The sequence below is a fragment of the Monodelphis domestica genome, chromosome 1 (assembly GCF_027887165.1).
Source record: "Monodelphis domestica isolate mMonDom1 chromosome 1, mMonDom1.pri, whole genome shotgun sequence".
In the NCBI taxonomy this organism is placed as follows: Eukaryota; Metazoa; Chordata; class Mammalia; order Didelphimorphia; family Didelphidae; genus Monodelphis; species Monodelphis domestica.
The window spans coordinates 224272893-224288732 of NC_077227.1; the positions used below are offsets into that span (position 1 = coordinate 224272893).

The window sequence follows — 15840 nt, forward strand, 5'->3', positions numbered from 1 at the left end:
ACAGTCAATATTGAAAGGATTGTAGAACAAGCACACAAATATCTTATTGGTAGAGCTCTGAATTGGTAAAAAAAGAAAAAAATTCATAAGGCAATTTGGAATTGTGCAATTCAAGTGACTAAGCTGCCCATACTCTTCGAACCAAAGATTTCATTATTTGAAACAGAGACTCCTTACACCTCAAGGAATACCTGTTAATGGGCCACATTCCCAAATCTCATACTCCCCTACATACTACACTGGTTTTTATTTATTTCAACTTATTTCTTTATGTCAAGAAAGGCAGCTCTGAAGCTAGTTCTTTCTGATGGAAAATGTTCAATTCTGCCTAGCTCCTGCATGGAGTGCAAAGGTGGAGAGGTCTCCCTTATTCTATGCACCAAAGTCTTCCTGCACAGCTTTGCCACTTGCAATTCATTTTTCTCCAGACTCCCTAATGATAGTCCTGAGTAATCTCCCCTGGAGAGGCACAGTGGGTTTTTGCAGTGACCTTGTCCTGGTTTGTTCAATTCAATATTCTCAGGCGTCACCAGGGAGCACCTGGTGTGAAAAGAGCCAGCAGGAAGGGCTTGTTATGAGGCCAAGCAAACAGTATTTGATAGGGGTAGTAGCTCTGAGCCTCCTGCTAATCTCTTTACAGGGAATAAAAAGGACAAGTCAAGTTTCTGAGGTAAGCAGGGTCAAGAAAATAATATTCATAGCATAATATTATAGATAATCTATGCAGTAACTAAGCAATGCAAATGAAAAGAATTGCATACCAAAAAATCAAAAGTAAATATAATAACATTATTAAGATTAAGCAGGACCTAAATTAAGAGATGTGAGAAAACACGTGAACCCTCCCCTTTGTGAGGGTGGGAGGTCCTCAGATGTTACACATTGCACATGTCTTAGGACTTTTTCCGTGTACTGATCAGTTGTACTGATTTTTTTTTTCTCTCTAAAAAGTACTATTTATAATATGGGATGGCTTTCTGAGATGATTTCTAAAATGGAAGGTAACCGTTTTTAAAAATAAAATAAAGGATTCTTTCACTGCAAAAAAAAGTCTGAGAACCATGGTTTCAGACTGAAAAAATATATATATACATAAAATAAAATGCCAATTTTGTGTAACTAATAATGACTTAAGATTTTAAGATAATTTATACCACACAATTCTAACCTAAGTATTCAAAACATTTTTGCATAGGGAAAAAATTACTATAAGTGATACATTATAAATAAAACTACAGTAACTTGAGATAAATGAGAATCTAAGATGCTTTTATTCTCAATTTCTTCTCCAAAAGGAATCCATGAATTTTGAACCAAGAATTGGGACCCAAAGGAAATAACATTAGGTTTCTCAATGCAGTCCATAAAAAGCTTTTTAAATTGCAAAAAGTACCTTGAACTATAATACAATGAAATGTAGACTCAATTTATAGCATTGCTTCTATGGAAAAAGCCTTCTACACAGTAGGGATTATCAGGAACAAAACTTCTTTAATAGGCAAAGCCCACACAAAGACTCTCCCTATCAACCATTGACAACAGGCAAAGCATTTAAGCTCCCTTACATCTGTGTCCACCATAGGTGGCTCCCCAGTATGTAGGGAAAGCATTTCTGGTAACAGTGGTTCCCCTGGGGGTTCTGTCAGTGACAAGCCCTGTGAAGACTTTAGCAATAAAAAAATATATAGTTTCCAATAACAGTTGATACAGGAAGGGCAATGAATTTTCTAGTCATAACCAAAGAAGAGAATATTAGCCATGTTAACTGCCAAGGTGAGTCCTTTGATATTCATGTATTCTAGGTCCTTAAGTCAAGTGTTTGAAAGTAAAGGACTACCTTAATTTGTTTACTAATAATATTAGTACTTAGTAATATATACAAATTAGTATTGGCAATAATTGATATTTAGCTTAATAATAAATTATAGCTGCATATGTAACTCATAGCTATATTTTTCCATCTCACCATAGAAACAGCCTCTGCAGCAGCTTTTTAGAAATTCTGTTGCCATTACTTTTAAAATCCAGTCTCATAGCAATAAAAACAAAGTTCCAAACGTAAATGTATCTGTTGGTAGAAATAAAGAAGAAACCAAAATGACAATACTTAATTATTAATTCATCAGTCCATCCATAAGTATTTATTAAGTGACAATTATATGCCAAAGATGATGGTAGACACTAAGAATACAAGTACAAAAGTATGGAACAATCCCTCCTATTAGCAATGAGTTTATATTCTAACATTTTAATATATAAAATACACAAAGGTTATTGTTAAATAAACCATATCTATACTTTGGAAGCATGGTGAAGATTTTAAGGTCAATGCCTTTAAGAAATTAAAAGCACTTTCTTTGTGCCCCTTCTAGAATTCTATAAGCTTTTCTTCCTAATAAATTATGGATAGTTTCACTTACTGAAAGTCATCAAAATGTCTAGATATTAAAACTGAAAAAATAGTGGGAGAAAACTCTGTCTTCCTTGCTTTTATAAAGCTATTTGAACCTAAATCCACTTCTAGGGTCAAACTGGAAAGATAACAAAGCCTTAGCAGAAATACATAGAAATGATCCCCTTTTTCCTACACATTTCTAGATACCAGAAGTAAAACCTACCAGAGAGAGGGACCAATGCTTCCTTTTCTTGAAGTGAAGTTAATTCTGCCCATTCTATCAAAAAAATAAAGAAAAAATTTAAGTTGATTGACAAATAAGATATAACAGTTGTACAGGATTATAATTAATTTGCAACTTGCTAGTAGATTGGCTACTTTTCAGATCAGCAACTGTCAGTTCTTTTTTCCTTCCTTCTACTGCCTACCTTTTATCCTGCTTCTGTTTTCATTAACTCGTTAGTTAAAATGCTTAGGACAAGGTTTCTCTATAGCAGAAAAAATTGTTTCACCAGTATAAAGTAGCACTATGGTTTTCCCTAGCAGATACAGCTCTGGTTTATCTGCTGAATTAGACTTCCACTGAAATTCTTCCCAAAATGTTATGCCCTTTTCCTATTCCTTTACCCAACAATATAGACAGCACTCACTATCCTCCAAAATATATCTAAAATTCAAATTTTTAAAGTATATTAAATGATCACAAAATCAGTCCTACCTCAGACATATACTCATTGTGTGATTCTAGGCAAAGATACACCACTCTGTACTAGACAACTTTCTAAGACCATCAGTTGCAGAGAAGATGCCAAATGTCTTTGATACAGGCAGTTTTATCTTGGGGCTCTGTATATGAATTAAATCACAAGTCCAGTTTCTATCCTGACAGTAGAATTAGATCTTGCATAAAGGTTAGGTTGTAAAGTTAGCACATAAAGTAAAAATAATAAAAAGCCCAAATTCATTTAATTCACTGGTTTCTTTCTTAGTAGAACTTTCTTCTGGAGAAAGCTGATTTTGGGTGGAAGTTAGTATAAGCAAGGCATAGTGATCAATAGCTTTTTTAGGTACTAGGTTGCCATCAGTAATAGTTCATGTTATCCAACAATAAATTTAATACCCTTCAGTCATCACAAATGCTTTCACAGTTTTTAATTAGCTAGAAATGTAAATACTTTATTCAAATGAAATCTTAAAGGAGAAATCCCCCCCCATAATCCAACAGACATATTCAAGAGGATGAAGAGCTGAAGAAGGGGTTAAATTTCATGAAAAGACTGTCTTCCCAACTCTGAAAACAAATAACAGTGTACACACACACACCCCACACCCATCCCCTCTGTCCCTAGCGCAAGTAAGTAAGCAACAAGTTGGCTTCCTCCCCATGGCAACCAGGTTTGCTTTTTCCTTGTTTGGACATTCTCTCTTTTTTACCACCACCCCAAGCCATAACAAAACCTCCAAAAGAGGCTATGGAAATAAGAGAAACCCAAAATGTCCTTGGCACTATAAGCAGGAGTAAAAGAGAAAACAGTTAAAGAGAAAAATTAAAGTATTAAGAACACAGAAAGCCCCAAAAACTGCCAAGGCAAAAAATGAACATGCTATCTCTGCTAGTTAGCCCAGCAGCTGGCAAGAAAAACAGAACAAAGTTGGCAGGCCCTTTTTCAGGGAGAGCCATCATTCCAGGTGAACAGGTATAGCTGAATTCAAGTAAGCTAAATGACACTACAATGTGGTTTTACAGCATTGTATTTTGGTTTAATGAAACATTTTGATTTAATTTTTTTATTGTTCTTTGATTTAATGAAAAACCTTCCTCTACCTATATCCTTTTGATATAGAGGTAATATCACAGAACAGGAAGTCTTACATCTGACGCAAATTAGCTGAGTAAATCATTTAATTTTTTGTTGCCCTAGGCAACTCTCTAACACTCAAGTTCAACAGAAGGTGTTATCTACATTGATAGGACTCCCCAGCAGGAGTTTTATTCATCAATGATATGACTGACCTACACTGGAACAAGGGACCTCAGTATACACTTGGTTTTGTAAATTAAAATTTGCTTTTAAACATTTTTTGGAGAATCTAAAGTAGTGATAATCCCATGTTCCTCAAAATCAATATTAACTTTTAAAAATTTTGTTCCCTGAAAGTGAGGTGTTAAAATTTAATTACAAGAAGAAGAAAGAAATTGTGTTTACTTAATTCAGTATTACACTTTCAGGCTTCCCAGGTTATTTTGATTAAAAATACCCTGCATATTTTTTAACTGACTCCCCTCTCTTCCCTCAATCTCAAAGGAAAACTTCAGCCTTAAAACTTCAAAAAGAAGAAGCTAAAGTAATTTCAAAAAAAAGGAAAGATTGTTTTCAACATCACCTATGATCTTTTTTTGCCATATCCTATAGTCTTTTCTCAATATTTACCTTTCTTGACTTTACTGCAACATTTAATACTTTTGATTATTCCTTCTACCTAGAAGTAGTTCCATAACTAGAATCTTTAAAATATGTTTTTTAGAAAATATATTTTATGTTTTATTTCAATATAATTACAATCCTATTTATTTTATGCTTTTAAAAACATTATTTTCAGAAGGGGTGGCAAAGGCTTTAATAGCCTGCCAAAGGGAGATAAGACATAAAATAAACAAATAAATAAATAAACAAAAAAACAAGCAAATAAATAGACAGGTAGATAGATAAATAAATAAAGATTAAGAATCTGTTTAGATCTCTTCTCCCTAGGATATTCTGACACAGCTCTTTTCCTGATCCTCCTCCTGCTTGTCTGGTTATTCCTAAATTTCTTAAACTGGATCTTTATCCTTGCCTTATTATTTATGTGTGGGATATATCACTGGGCTCTGTCCTGGACCTTCTCTTCCCTCTTTATATTTTATTTCTATGATCTCATTAAATCCCACAGGTTAGGTAGCACCTCTATGCAAGCAATTCCTAGATAGAGAAAGAGACAGACAGAGAAAAAGAGAGAGAGAGCTGAGAGAGAGAGAGAGAGAGAGAGAGAGAGAGAGAGAGAGAGAGAGAGAGAGAGAGAGAGAGTTCATCTTTATTCTGAACTCTACTCCCCATATAACCACCTGTCTACTGGGCATCAATTGTACCCATAGGCATTTCAAAGGCAACATATTTTGAGTTTTGTTTTGTTTTATTTTAATCATTAGCTTTCTGTCCAAAGGCTCTCTTCTTAACTTCCCTATTCTCTTTGGGTTCACCTCCATGTTTCTGGTAATCAAAGTTCAAAACCTCAACATTTCTTTCTCCATGAACCTTCACATCCAATCACTTGTCAACTCTGTGATTCTTTCTCCACAATGCATTTTGTCTATATTCACATAGCCACCACCATAGTTCAGGCCCTCATCCCTTAAAGGAACTAAGTAAGCCATATCTTTGCTTTTGCTTTTTTCTCCCATTTATATTATTTATTCACAGAGTCCAAAAAGTCAGTCAATTGGACATATTTGAGGTATTCATATCCCCAGGACATTAACTCTGAAGGACTCTAATAGCTCCTCCAGCTTGGTTTTTAAGTCTTCATTATTCCCCTAAAAGCTCCACCATTTCCTCTATCCCTTCTCATTTCACAAACCATGAACTACACATTCAGAGCATTAGTTTGTTTCTTCCCGACACCTTAAGATACCTTTAATTATCTCAAAAGGCAAGATGGAAATTTTCTCAAATCCCAATTTTACTCATTTTAATTTGGTAACAAATAATGCAATAGATAACTTATTAGGGAGTAAAGAAACAAAAGCAAACAAGAAATTGTTCAGAATCACTGTCTGTTGCTACAAATTTGTGGAATGCAATTGTAATGTCATGTATGGGCAACAGCAAAAAAAAAATCAGTTTGGTTAGAATAGAGAGTGGGTAAAAAAAGAGTAAGGTACAGTACACCTGGGAAGATAAGTTGGAGTCAGATCATGGAGGTTTTATAAAGTCAAACTGAGAAGCTTGTATTTTAGCCTAGAGGTAATAGCCAATGGAGCTTCTTGAGCAAAAGAGTGATATAGTCAAACCTGTACTATAGGGCATTAATTTGGCGGCTCATAGGAGAAGAGAAGAGACAAATTAGCTATTTCAATAGTACAAGTGAGAAGTGATGAAAGGCTTGAACTAGGACCTTGACCTGTACATGGATAAAAGAGCAAATCTTTAGGCTATTTCTGCTGACTCATGTATTCACAATTGAAAATTCCAGAAAAATCAAGAAGGCACTATTAAGTATTAAAAGCTATACAACTGAAAAACAGTTTTTAAGCTTTTTTTTTAATTTTTTAAGTTTCAAAAGCCAGAGCTGATTAAACAGATGTAGTTGAGAATAGATTTGGATATCTGGACTATGAATCTCTTGACCAGAAATGTATCTAATTAAATATAATAAAACTACATCTGCTTAAAAGTCTTAAAATTTTAACCAAAAAAACTTTAAAAATAAAATATTACTGGGGAAAAAATATAAAAAAGACTTAGGGAGAGAGAGCAAAATGCCAAAGTATGCTCAACAAACCTGATAACAAAGAATGTTCCTAGAATGTAGAAAAGGGGAAAGAAAAAAAAAGGGCAACAGATTCCTAGAAATCTCCAGAGAACAAGAAAGGAACCAGCAATAAAATCATTGGCCTCAAATGTCTATATACAAATGTATAAGGAAACACGGATGTGTACAAATAAGGAAGATGAACTAGAGACCCTAATGCAATGAAGTTGATTTGCCTAGATAAGGATCACTGATAATGTAGGATAGGATATATAAATGAAATATAATTATGGAAAGGCATATCTTATTCAAACAGAAAGGGATAAGTAAAGAGAGGAGGGGAAGAGGTGTGATATTTTATGGACATATTCTCACGTGAAGAAATCTGGGAAGCAGGTGTAACTAGGCTTTGGTGCATAACCAGCTCACTACATGGTAGCAATGCTGTGGAAGACACCAAGCACCTGCTTCAGCAAGAAAACATTTTTGCATTCTCCTACTACATGAGTAGGAGAAGCTTCTTTCCATTGACTGTGTAGTCAGACCTGGATCTATGTTTACATCTATCAGTTGTAGGCACAGTCATTCTCTCACATACTGGTAGCCTCCAGTAGTGCAAATTTTCTTTATCCAAAGCATGGACAATGCACTAAATGGGGCAGATCCTTCTCGGTCCACCTTCTCTTTTATCTCCCTTTAAGCCTGGAGAAACAAAATTGGGTTTTGACTTTTTTTTTTCATTTGTCCTTTTCAGTTTTAAGTGTAGAGACCACAGTACTGGACCCTGTCAAAATTCCAGGACAGCAAGGCAACCCAAGGACACTAGAGATTTGGTGGGATTAATGTTTCATAAAAACTGGGCTAAAATGTGAACCTAATGCCCCCCTTTACCAAATGATTAGAGGGTGAATAATGATTAGAGGGTGTATGGATGTTCGAGGAAATGTTTATGTTTAACCCTCTTACCCTTTTGAAGTAAATGTTCTTTTGTAAAAGTTAACAATTGTTAGGAGGTTAAATAGAATTGGGGTTCTAAAATTGAAGGAATATGTGGTAGTCTTGCATTAATGACAATAACTATATACACCCAACCCTCCAAGGGTAGTTAGTAGAGAACCCTAAACAAGAGGACAAATTTAAAACAGCAACAGAGATAGGAGTAGTCATGATTTCACATGCTATGGAGCAGTGATGTCACAGTGGAAACGACCTCAAATAGAAATAGGGCTACTAACCCTATAGAAGGATCCTTGCAAGTCATACTGACTTAAAAAACTACATATGTATATATTAGCTATGTTCTACCATATCTTTATTTCGTTAAATATTTCCCAAGTATACTTAATCTGATTCCACAGAGGCTGTGTGTTTGATTCCTCTACTATAGAACACTAAGTAAGGTAAAGAAGAATGGGATAGAAACCAAAACAATATTGTTCTTGGACAATAGTAGAGACCACTTGGACAGGAAGAGGAAAGAGATGAAAAGTTTGAGAAGCAGATCACAAGCACCCCACACAGAAATTACTTAGTTATTGGGAATTTTTATTCCCTACAAATGTGCTGAATTGCTCTTTCTACTAAAAGCACTTTGTTGCTGTTCTTTGGTCAATTTAGTCACATTTGACTCTTCTTAACTCTCTTTGCGGTTTTCTTGACAAAGATACTGGAATGGTTTGCCCCTTCCTGCTTCAGCTCATTTTACAGATGAGTAAAATAAGGCAAACAGGGTTAGGTGACTTGCTCAGGGCCATACAACTAAGTGCCTGAGGCTGGATTTAAACTCAGGTCTTCCTGACTCTAAGCACAGCTATGAAGTCTAGGCTCCACTGGAAGGAACATTTATTAAATCCTTATTATGTTCTCAGCATCATGCTAAGGGAAGCTCTAATGAGATAATATTCATCAAGCATTTAGCATAGTGTTGGGGATACAAAAATAGATAAAAATAGATTCTGCAATGACAAAGCTTTTTTTAGAATGGAGGACAATCTGAGAGGGGAAAGCATTAGCTTGTAGAAATTAGTAGTCAGTCCTCTTGAAAAAGATGGGACTTAAGCTAAATCTCAAATAAATCAAGAAACTCTTAATATTAAATAAGCACCTTTTGATAAAAAACCAGTATCATAACTTTTTAAGTTTCATTTAAGGAAATATGCAATATTGTAATAAATGTAATCTTAATTAAATGTTATTACAATCCATTAATTACACATAAGAAACAATGTGTAGTCTCTTCTGGGGGAAGGGTAAACTACATCTTACATCAGTAATAAAGAGATATTGCAATAATATATGTACTTAATCACACAATCACTCTATATTAAGTGGATCTGAACTATAGACCTTGGTCATAGTAATCATAATAAACTCTATCTAAATATTTAATTGTATACATTTGTTCATTAAAAAAGAATTTGTCTAATTTATCATAGCCTGAGCAAGAAATTATACCAAGTCATCTTGACATCATTTAATGATGACAAATTTGGTCAAAATCAGTTAATACCTTCAAGTTTACTGTGGAATAAACTGAAAAGTACAAAATACTTCTGTAAATTACACAGTTCAAAGAAACTTTACTTCTGGGTGCTGTTTGCAAAAATTCTAGAGATCAAAATTCTTTAAACTATTTTCAAATTTAGTTGCAGATTAAAAACAAACACCACCATTTGATGATCATGTATATACACTATATAAAAGCCAAAGGTAATAGAGCTCTTAGTAGAAGGTATTTCAAATACTAGGATAGAGTCTCATTTTTTATTAGGAGTACAATGAAACACTGAGTTTCCAACTATAGAGTAAACTAGAGAGAAGTGACTAAGAAGTCATTACTTAATGCACTGGTCCCCATTTTTTCTTTTCTTCCTGCAAACCCCTTTCAACAACAACCAAATAAAGCATAATGAACCTCCAGAGTAACTTACTATACTATTCATAATATTCTTTATAATTATTTACTGCTTAAAGTGCCATTAAAGAATTTTTAACCTGATTCCCTAGAAACATAGTGGAACCATTAGTTGGGAACCACTAATCTAATGTAATACATGCTCTTTTAGAAGTTCAGTTTGGTTATGTTTCAATTATTGAGGAGTCAGCAATAATAGGTGTTGACCATATTTTAGAAAATATATTTATATGCTGAAGATTTTATTATTATATACTTGTTTATAGTTAAGTGAGGGGAAAAAATGCCAACTTCTTAAAGATTATCAATGGCTCAGACATAAACATATTAGACTGAACAAATTGGATACTTGAGCTAGTATCATTTATTCAACAAGCATTAGTGCCAGCAATTCTTGTTTCTATAACTCATGCTATGTAACAGGAACACATTCAGCAGATCAACTTACACAAAATATAGGTACCAAATACTCCAATTTATGTTTCTCTGATGAGTCGTTTCTATAAAAAAAAAATACCATCACCACCAAGATTGCCCCTCTCCCACAGGACAGGTCAGAAGCTCACTTATGGGAGGTGGCATGGAGGAAAGAGCACAGAGAAAACTAGGAATGATTACAATATTCACTTGTATCTCCTACTTTTACCTAGACTACTAGTTTAGTTTATGTAAAACAATGCCCTTTCAACACTTTTATCATTCTTAACACAGAAATGATAGGATAGTCACATTCAAAATGTGTCAATAGCAACACAATCAGGTTCTAGAAGTGACCTTCAGAAGACATCACAATTTTCCAAATTGATGGTTTTATTATTAAAACAATGCAATTAAAGAGGTAAATAATGCAAGCCTTTGCATTTTAGAAAGTACTAATTTCATTTCACCTTTACGTTAATAATGTTATTGCACAATGAAGAAAATTCAACTAACTACATATTCTGTTTCTGTTAGTGGTATGAAATACTGTCACTTTGACCATATTCCTAACCAAACAATATTATCTAATAAAATTATACCTTGTTATGAAACTTAAATCTAAAAACTAATTTTTTAAAGAATTTTAAACAAGACATAATTTTTAAGAAATATCAATTTAAAGCATATTTTCTCTTGGGGCTTCTATAAATGACTGAGGATTTGATGGCTTAGATATCTATTTAAAATATTTAGTGATTCAGTTACTTTGATTAAGTGGTACTTACAGTAAGGTGATTCAGAAAACAAAACCCAAGTGACTATGCCATATCAAGGCTATTAAAAGAAAGCATCTTAATACAGAAACTGTTTCAGAATGCTCAAGCTGTGTTCTCAGTACTGATATATTGATTTGTTTCCTTGCAGAAACCAAGATTAAAAAAGGATGAAGGAAAAAGGGATGCTGAAAGTTGTAATTTCCTCTTAAGTAGGAGTTTGGACAAAATTATCTCTAATAGCTTAGAAATTCCAATTCTACTAATTCAAGCTTCTTGTTGTTCAGTCACATCAGGTTTTGCCTCACTCCATTTGGGATTTGGGGTACTTTGCCTCTATTATTACTTCTGAGTTTCCCAAAACAGCCTAGCAAAATGCCTAACTATTATCATTCTCTGCCTTTTACAGCTGAAGAAAAGAACAAAAACTAAGAATCCTTTAGAAATTTATGCTTATGCAATTTAAGCTTGAGGGAGCAAATCAGTGATAATTGAAAGTGGAAGCTGGATTTCCTCGTTTTTTTGTTGTTGTTGTTTTAGGACTCTATAGAAGAGTATAATACATAGTACTCATTTCTTATGAGTTTAAAAATAGTAAACACGAAACTTCTTTTGCCCTTTTAAAAAAACTCCAAATTAATGAAAATTACGATATAGACTATGAGCAAGTTGTAAGATATGAAAATAAAGCCAGGGTTGAGTTGAGGACTAGTACTGATGAGGTACACTACTTTTGTGGCTGAGGTCAGGTGTATTTAGAAAGAGCACTAGGCTGAAAGTGAGTCCTGCTTGGTTTCTAGCTGTGGGACCTTGGGAAAAGTCCGTTCCCCTCCCTTGGACGTCAGTTTCCTCAGCAGTAAAGTGAGGGAGTTGGACTGAGTTCTGAAGTCGCCCAGATGTCTAGGATCTTGAGCTACTCGAAACATTGCAGATGCTGAAGAGGTTGTTGGCAGAGGGCGGGTAAAAAGTCAACACTGTCAAAGAGAGTTGGAGAGCTGCGAGCAGGCAGCAGGAAATCAGGTTCTGGGTGCTAGCGACTCCACAAGTTCCTACTCTTGTAATCTCAGACTGGGTTGTTCACCTCCCCCAGGCCTAAGTGAAAGGTGATTGCTGACAGGTGATAAAGTGAGGTAGACCTAAGAGCTCTGGATCTGGCGTTAAACATCCAGCATTCGAACCCTGCCCACGCTACTTTATTGCCTATGTAGCTTTGGTCAAGTCCCTTCTTTACTCTCTGATCGGGTTTCCTACGTCGTAACATCTATCAGGGCTAAATTTCCTGACCAAAGTGGAAAACTCAGGGACTGACCTCGAGGCTTCCAAAGATTAAAACTCCACGTACAAAATCGCCTGAGGAAATATACCAGTCTAGGTAGCGGAGAGGGGCGGAGAAAGGAGCCCCGCCTCGCTGGGGGTGGGGGGTGAAGAATATCTTCAGAGGAAGAGCCCACAGATTCAGGTTCAAACTAGGAGGCTTCCGAGAGGATAAGGGGTGGGGAGTGCCTCTTTTCTTTTTTCGCCTCCTCTAAGGAAAAGTTCGCTAGAATAGCGAACGCTTCCGCACCCCAAACCCCTCCTCCCTCCTGCTTCACTAGACTTCTGGACTGCGTCCTCGTTGCTCCCAGAGGTGTCTTGTCCCCCTCTTGTCCCACCTGCATTAGTCCTCATACTTGGGCTAGCGCGAGTCGGGACCGACTTCAGTTAGTTACCTGCTTCGCTCGATGGAGACCACAAGCCTGATGCTTCCACCTCAGGAGCCTGGACAATCTAATACCACACCTACTCTAGCCAGGAGCCGAAAGCTCCACGAACCCCGCCCATAGGGCTCCTCCCGGTCCCTCCCCTAAGGGAGGTGTGGCCAGGAATCACTGAGAATAACTCAGTCGTCTACCTGAAGCTGCGCCTGCGTCCTTTCTGCCTTTCTCCCTACCCCACCCCCAATGTCCACCCTCCGCCATCCACTCCCCAAACCACACACACAGAACCTTTACTATGCTAAGATACTCAAAGGGGATTGGGGTCACTGAAGCTTTAAGCACTTTGCTATTCAGTGGGCTCTACGAATACGAGGAAGTGTCTTTCCACCTAGAGATCCTTTTCCTGACGGAAAATGTGTTCTGTCAAAAGAGAAGCCTTTATCGCTGGGCTCGTTTCTAGTAGAGATCTGGAAAGGATCTTCTAAGTAGTTATAATTTAGATCTGAATCCTCCCCGCTTCTGAACCCTCCAACCCCCAAACCTATGAACAACATACTTCTGATCACAAAATTTGAAGCTGAGTGGAACTTTAAGATCACTAGCCCTAACTCCCTCATTTAAAGACGAGGATACTAGGAGTTAGAAAGAATTGTGACTTGCACAAGATCATAGAGGTAGCAGAATAATAATCTGAACCAGATTTTAAAGTTCCAAATACCAGGTTTTCTCCGTTATGCCATAATTGCCCTCTTCCGTATCACTTTAGCCTAAATTAGCATGAACTGATGGAAGAGTTATGTCTTTATTTTAAACCTAAAAAGGTAAGCTGGTGTGTTCAAAGTGAAATATGCCAAGGACTTTCTCCCTCCTAATTGTCTCATAGCTTCTCTTCTTTGCTAATTCAAATTCTACCCAATTTCAAGCCCTTTCCTTAAATCTACTTCTTTAATAAATCCCTAACAACCTCCAGGGAAACAATCTCTGTCCAGCAAACTTCTAAAGTCCTTTTGAATCTGTCATTTGGCATTTAGCATATGTTACCTCGTTAAAGTCTTAGAATTGTTTTAAGCTTTTTTTTTTTTTACTTTTTACAACTTTATGTCTACATTGTAAATATCTGGAAAGCAGAGACTGAATATTATACTTCTTTGTATCTTACCTAACACCAACAGTAGCATAAGGATTCACACATGTGTTAAGTAAATATTTGCTGAATTAATTTCTAGCATTACTTCATCACTGTCCAGTTGACAAATCCCAATGTCTAAAGTGCTAATCTGTTGATTGAAATGATTAATTTATGATTTGGAACAAAACAATCTTATTAGCAACCCTCCTGACAACATTCTCCTCTTCCCACAATATCCTCTTCTCCTCCTTCATACATTTCCTCTTTACATCTTCTTCCCTACCTGTTTGCCCCTCTGTGTGTACCCTTCTTGCCTGGAGAGAAACAGATAAGATTTCACTGGGACTAACAGGTGTATTACACTTCTTTCCCATGTAGTCCAGGTGGGAAATGGTATGGGTAAGGTGGCAGATGGTATGTGTAAGACTAGAGATATGAAGATTAAAATCATGAAGCAAAGGCTAGATGACAAATATGTTGCAAAGGGATTCTTGGTCAGGTAAGGATTGGTCTATATGACCTGTCCAACTTTGATTCTATAATTCTGTCATTTCTAAACTTATGATTCTACATATATTTGTTTTTAATATTCTTTTGTTCTTATATCATCTTGTCCCCACCAAGAAAACTGTACCTTATAACAGACATTTTTAAGGGGGAAAAAAGTTCAGCAAAACCAATCAACCTATCAAAAAAAATCTGATAATGGATGAAATATTTCATAATCATAATGTCTTCTCAAATGTCTCTGTTGAGTTGAAGCTTATTCTTTTAAATTTCACAATCTGTGGTTTCAATTGTTTTATGTTATTGTTCTTTCCATTGACACTGTTATGGTCATTGTGTATATTGTTTTCCTGACTCTGTTTGCTTTACTTTGAATTAGTTCTGAGTCACTTTTTAGATGCTTCTCTGTATTCATCCGGCTCCCTGTTTCTTTGTTTTTCACTTGTTTCAGTCTTGTCCAACTCGTTGTGACCCCATTTTAGGATTTTTCTTGGCAAATATACTGGAGTAGTTTGCCATTTCCTTCTCCAGCTCATTTTACAGATGAAGAAACTAAGGCAAACAGTACTAAATGTTTTGCCCAGGGTCACACAGTTCATCTCAGGTCAGATTTGAAATCAGGAAGATGAGTCTTCTTGACTCCAGAACTCTCTCTACTGTGACACTCAGCTGACTTCTCTGTTTCTTACAGCACAGTAATATTCCATTATATTTATGTACCACAACTTGTTTAGGCACTTCCCAATCAATGAATATCTTCTTTAGTTTTAGTTCTTTGGTACCACAAAAAGTGCTGCTATAAATATTTCATTGTATAGGGCGTGCTAAGTGAATTCATATATATGTGTGTGTGTGTGTGTGTTCTAAGCATTACTTTATTTTTTCTCCTTGGTCATCTTTATCTTTTTATTATAAAGATATTTTATTTTACCAATTATAGGTAATAAATTTCCACATAAGTTTTACAAAGTTATATGATCCAAATTGTCCCCCTCCTTCCCTCCCTTCCCTTTCCCAAATCTGGCAGGCAATTCAGTCTGGGTTATACATGTATTATCATGTAAAACAAATTTTCATATTATTCATTTTGGGTTTTGGTTTTATATAATTATCTAAATAATTATATAAAACCAAAACCCCAAATAAACAAGTGAAAAATCGCATGCTTTGATCTGCATTCCTACTCCAATAATTCATTCTCTGGAGGTAGATAGCATTCTTTTTCATGAGTCTCTCAGAATTGCCCTGGATATTTGTATTGCTAAGAGTAGCTAAGTCTATCACACTTGCTCATTCCATACTATTGTTTTTTTACCATATGCAATGTTCTCCTGGTTCTGCTAAGCATTACTTTAAAAGACAGTTTCTCATTCACTGAAAAAAAAATTTAAGGAAACCTACCAGCATAATATAATGTAAAAAGTACTGGAAAAAAAAAAACTGAATCCTAGCTCTGCCAGGTGCTAGTGGTGAGTCACTTAATCTCTTTTAGA

The 15840-nt window shown here is 35.6% G+C and overlaps 1 protein-coding gene across 1 annotated transcript in view; it reads right to left on the minus strand.

The window, feature by feature from the left end:
* The window catches only part of TC2N (tandem C2 domains, nuclear), a 70964-nt gene extending 58112 nt beyond the window's left edge, over window positions 1–12852 (minus strand). Inside the window, exons 1-3 of the mRNA XM_007472548.3 lie at window positions 12724–12852; window positions 2619–2672; window positions 1967–2068 (exon numbers count right to left, since the gene is read on the minus strand). Coding sequence (XP_007472610.1) covers window positions 1967–2012 — 46 coding nt within the window. The 5' untranslated portion in view covers window positions 2013–2068; window positions 2619–2672; window positions 12724–12852. The remainder of the gene's footprint in view (window positions 1–1966; window positions 2069–2618; window positions 2673–12723) is intronic.
* Between the last annotated feature and the right edge of the window lie 2988 nt (window positions 12853–15840).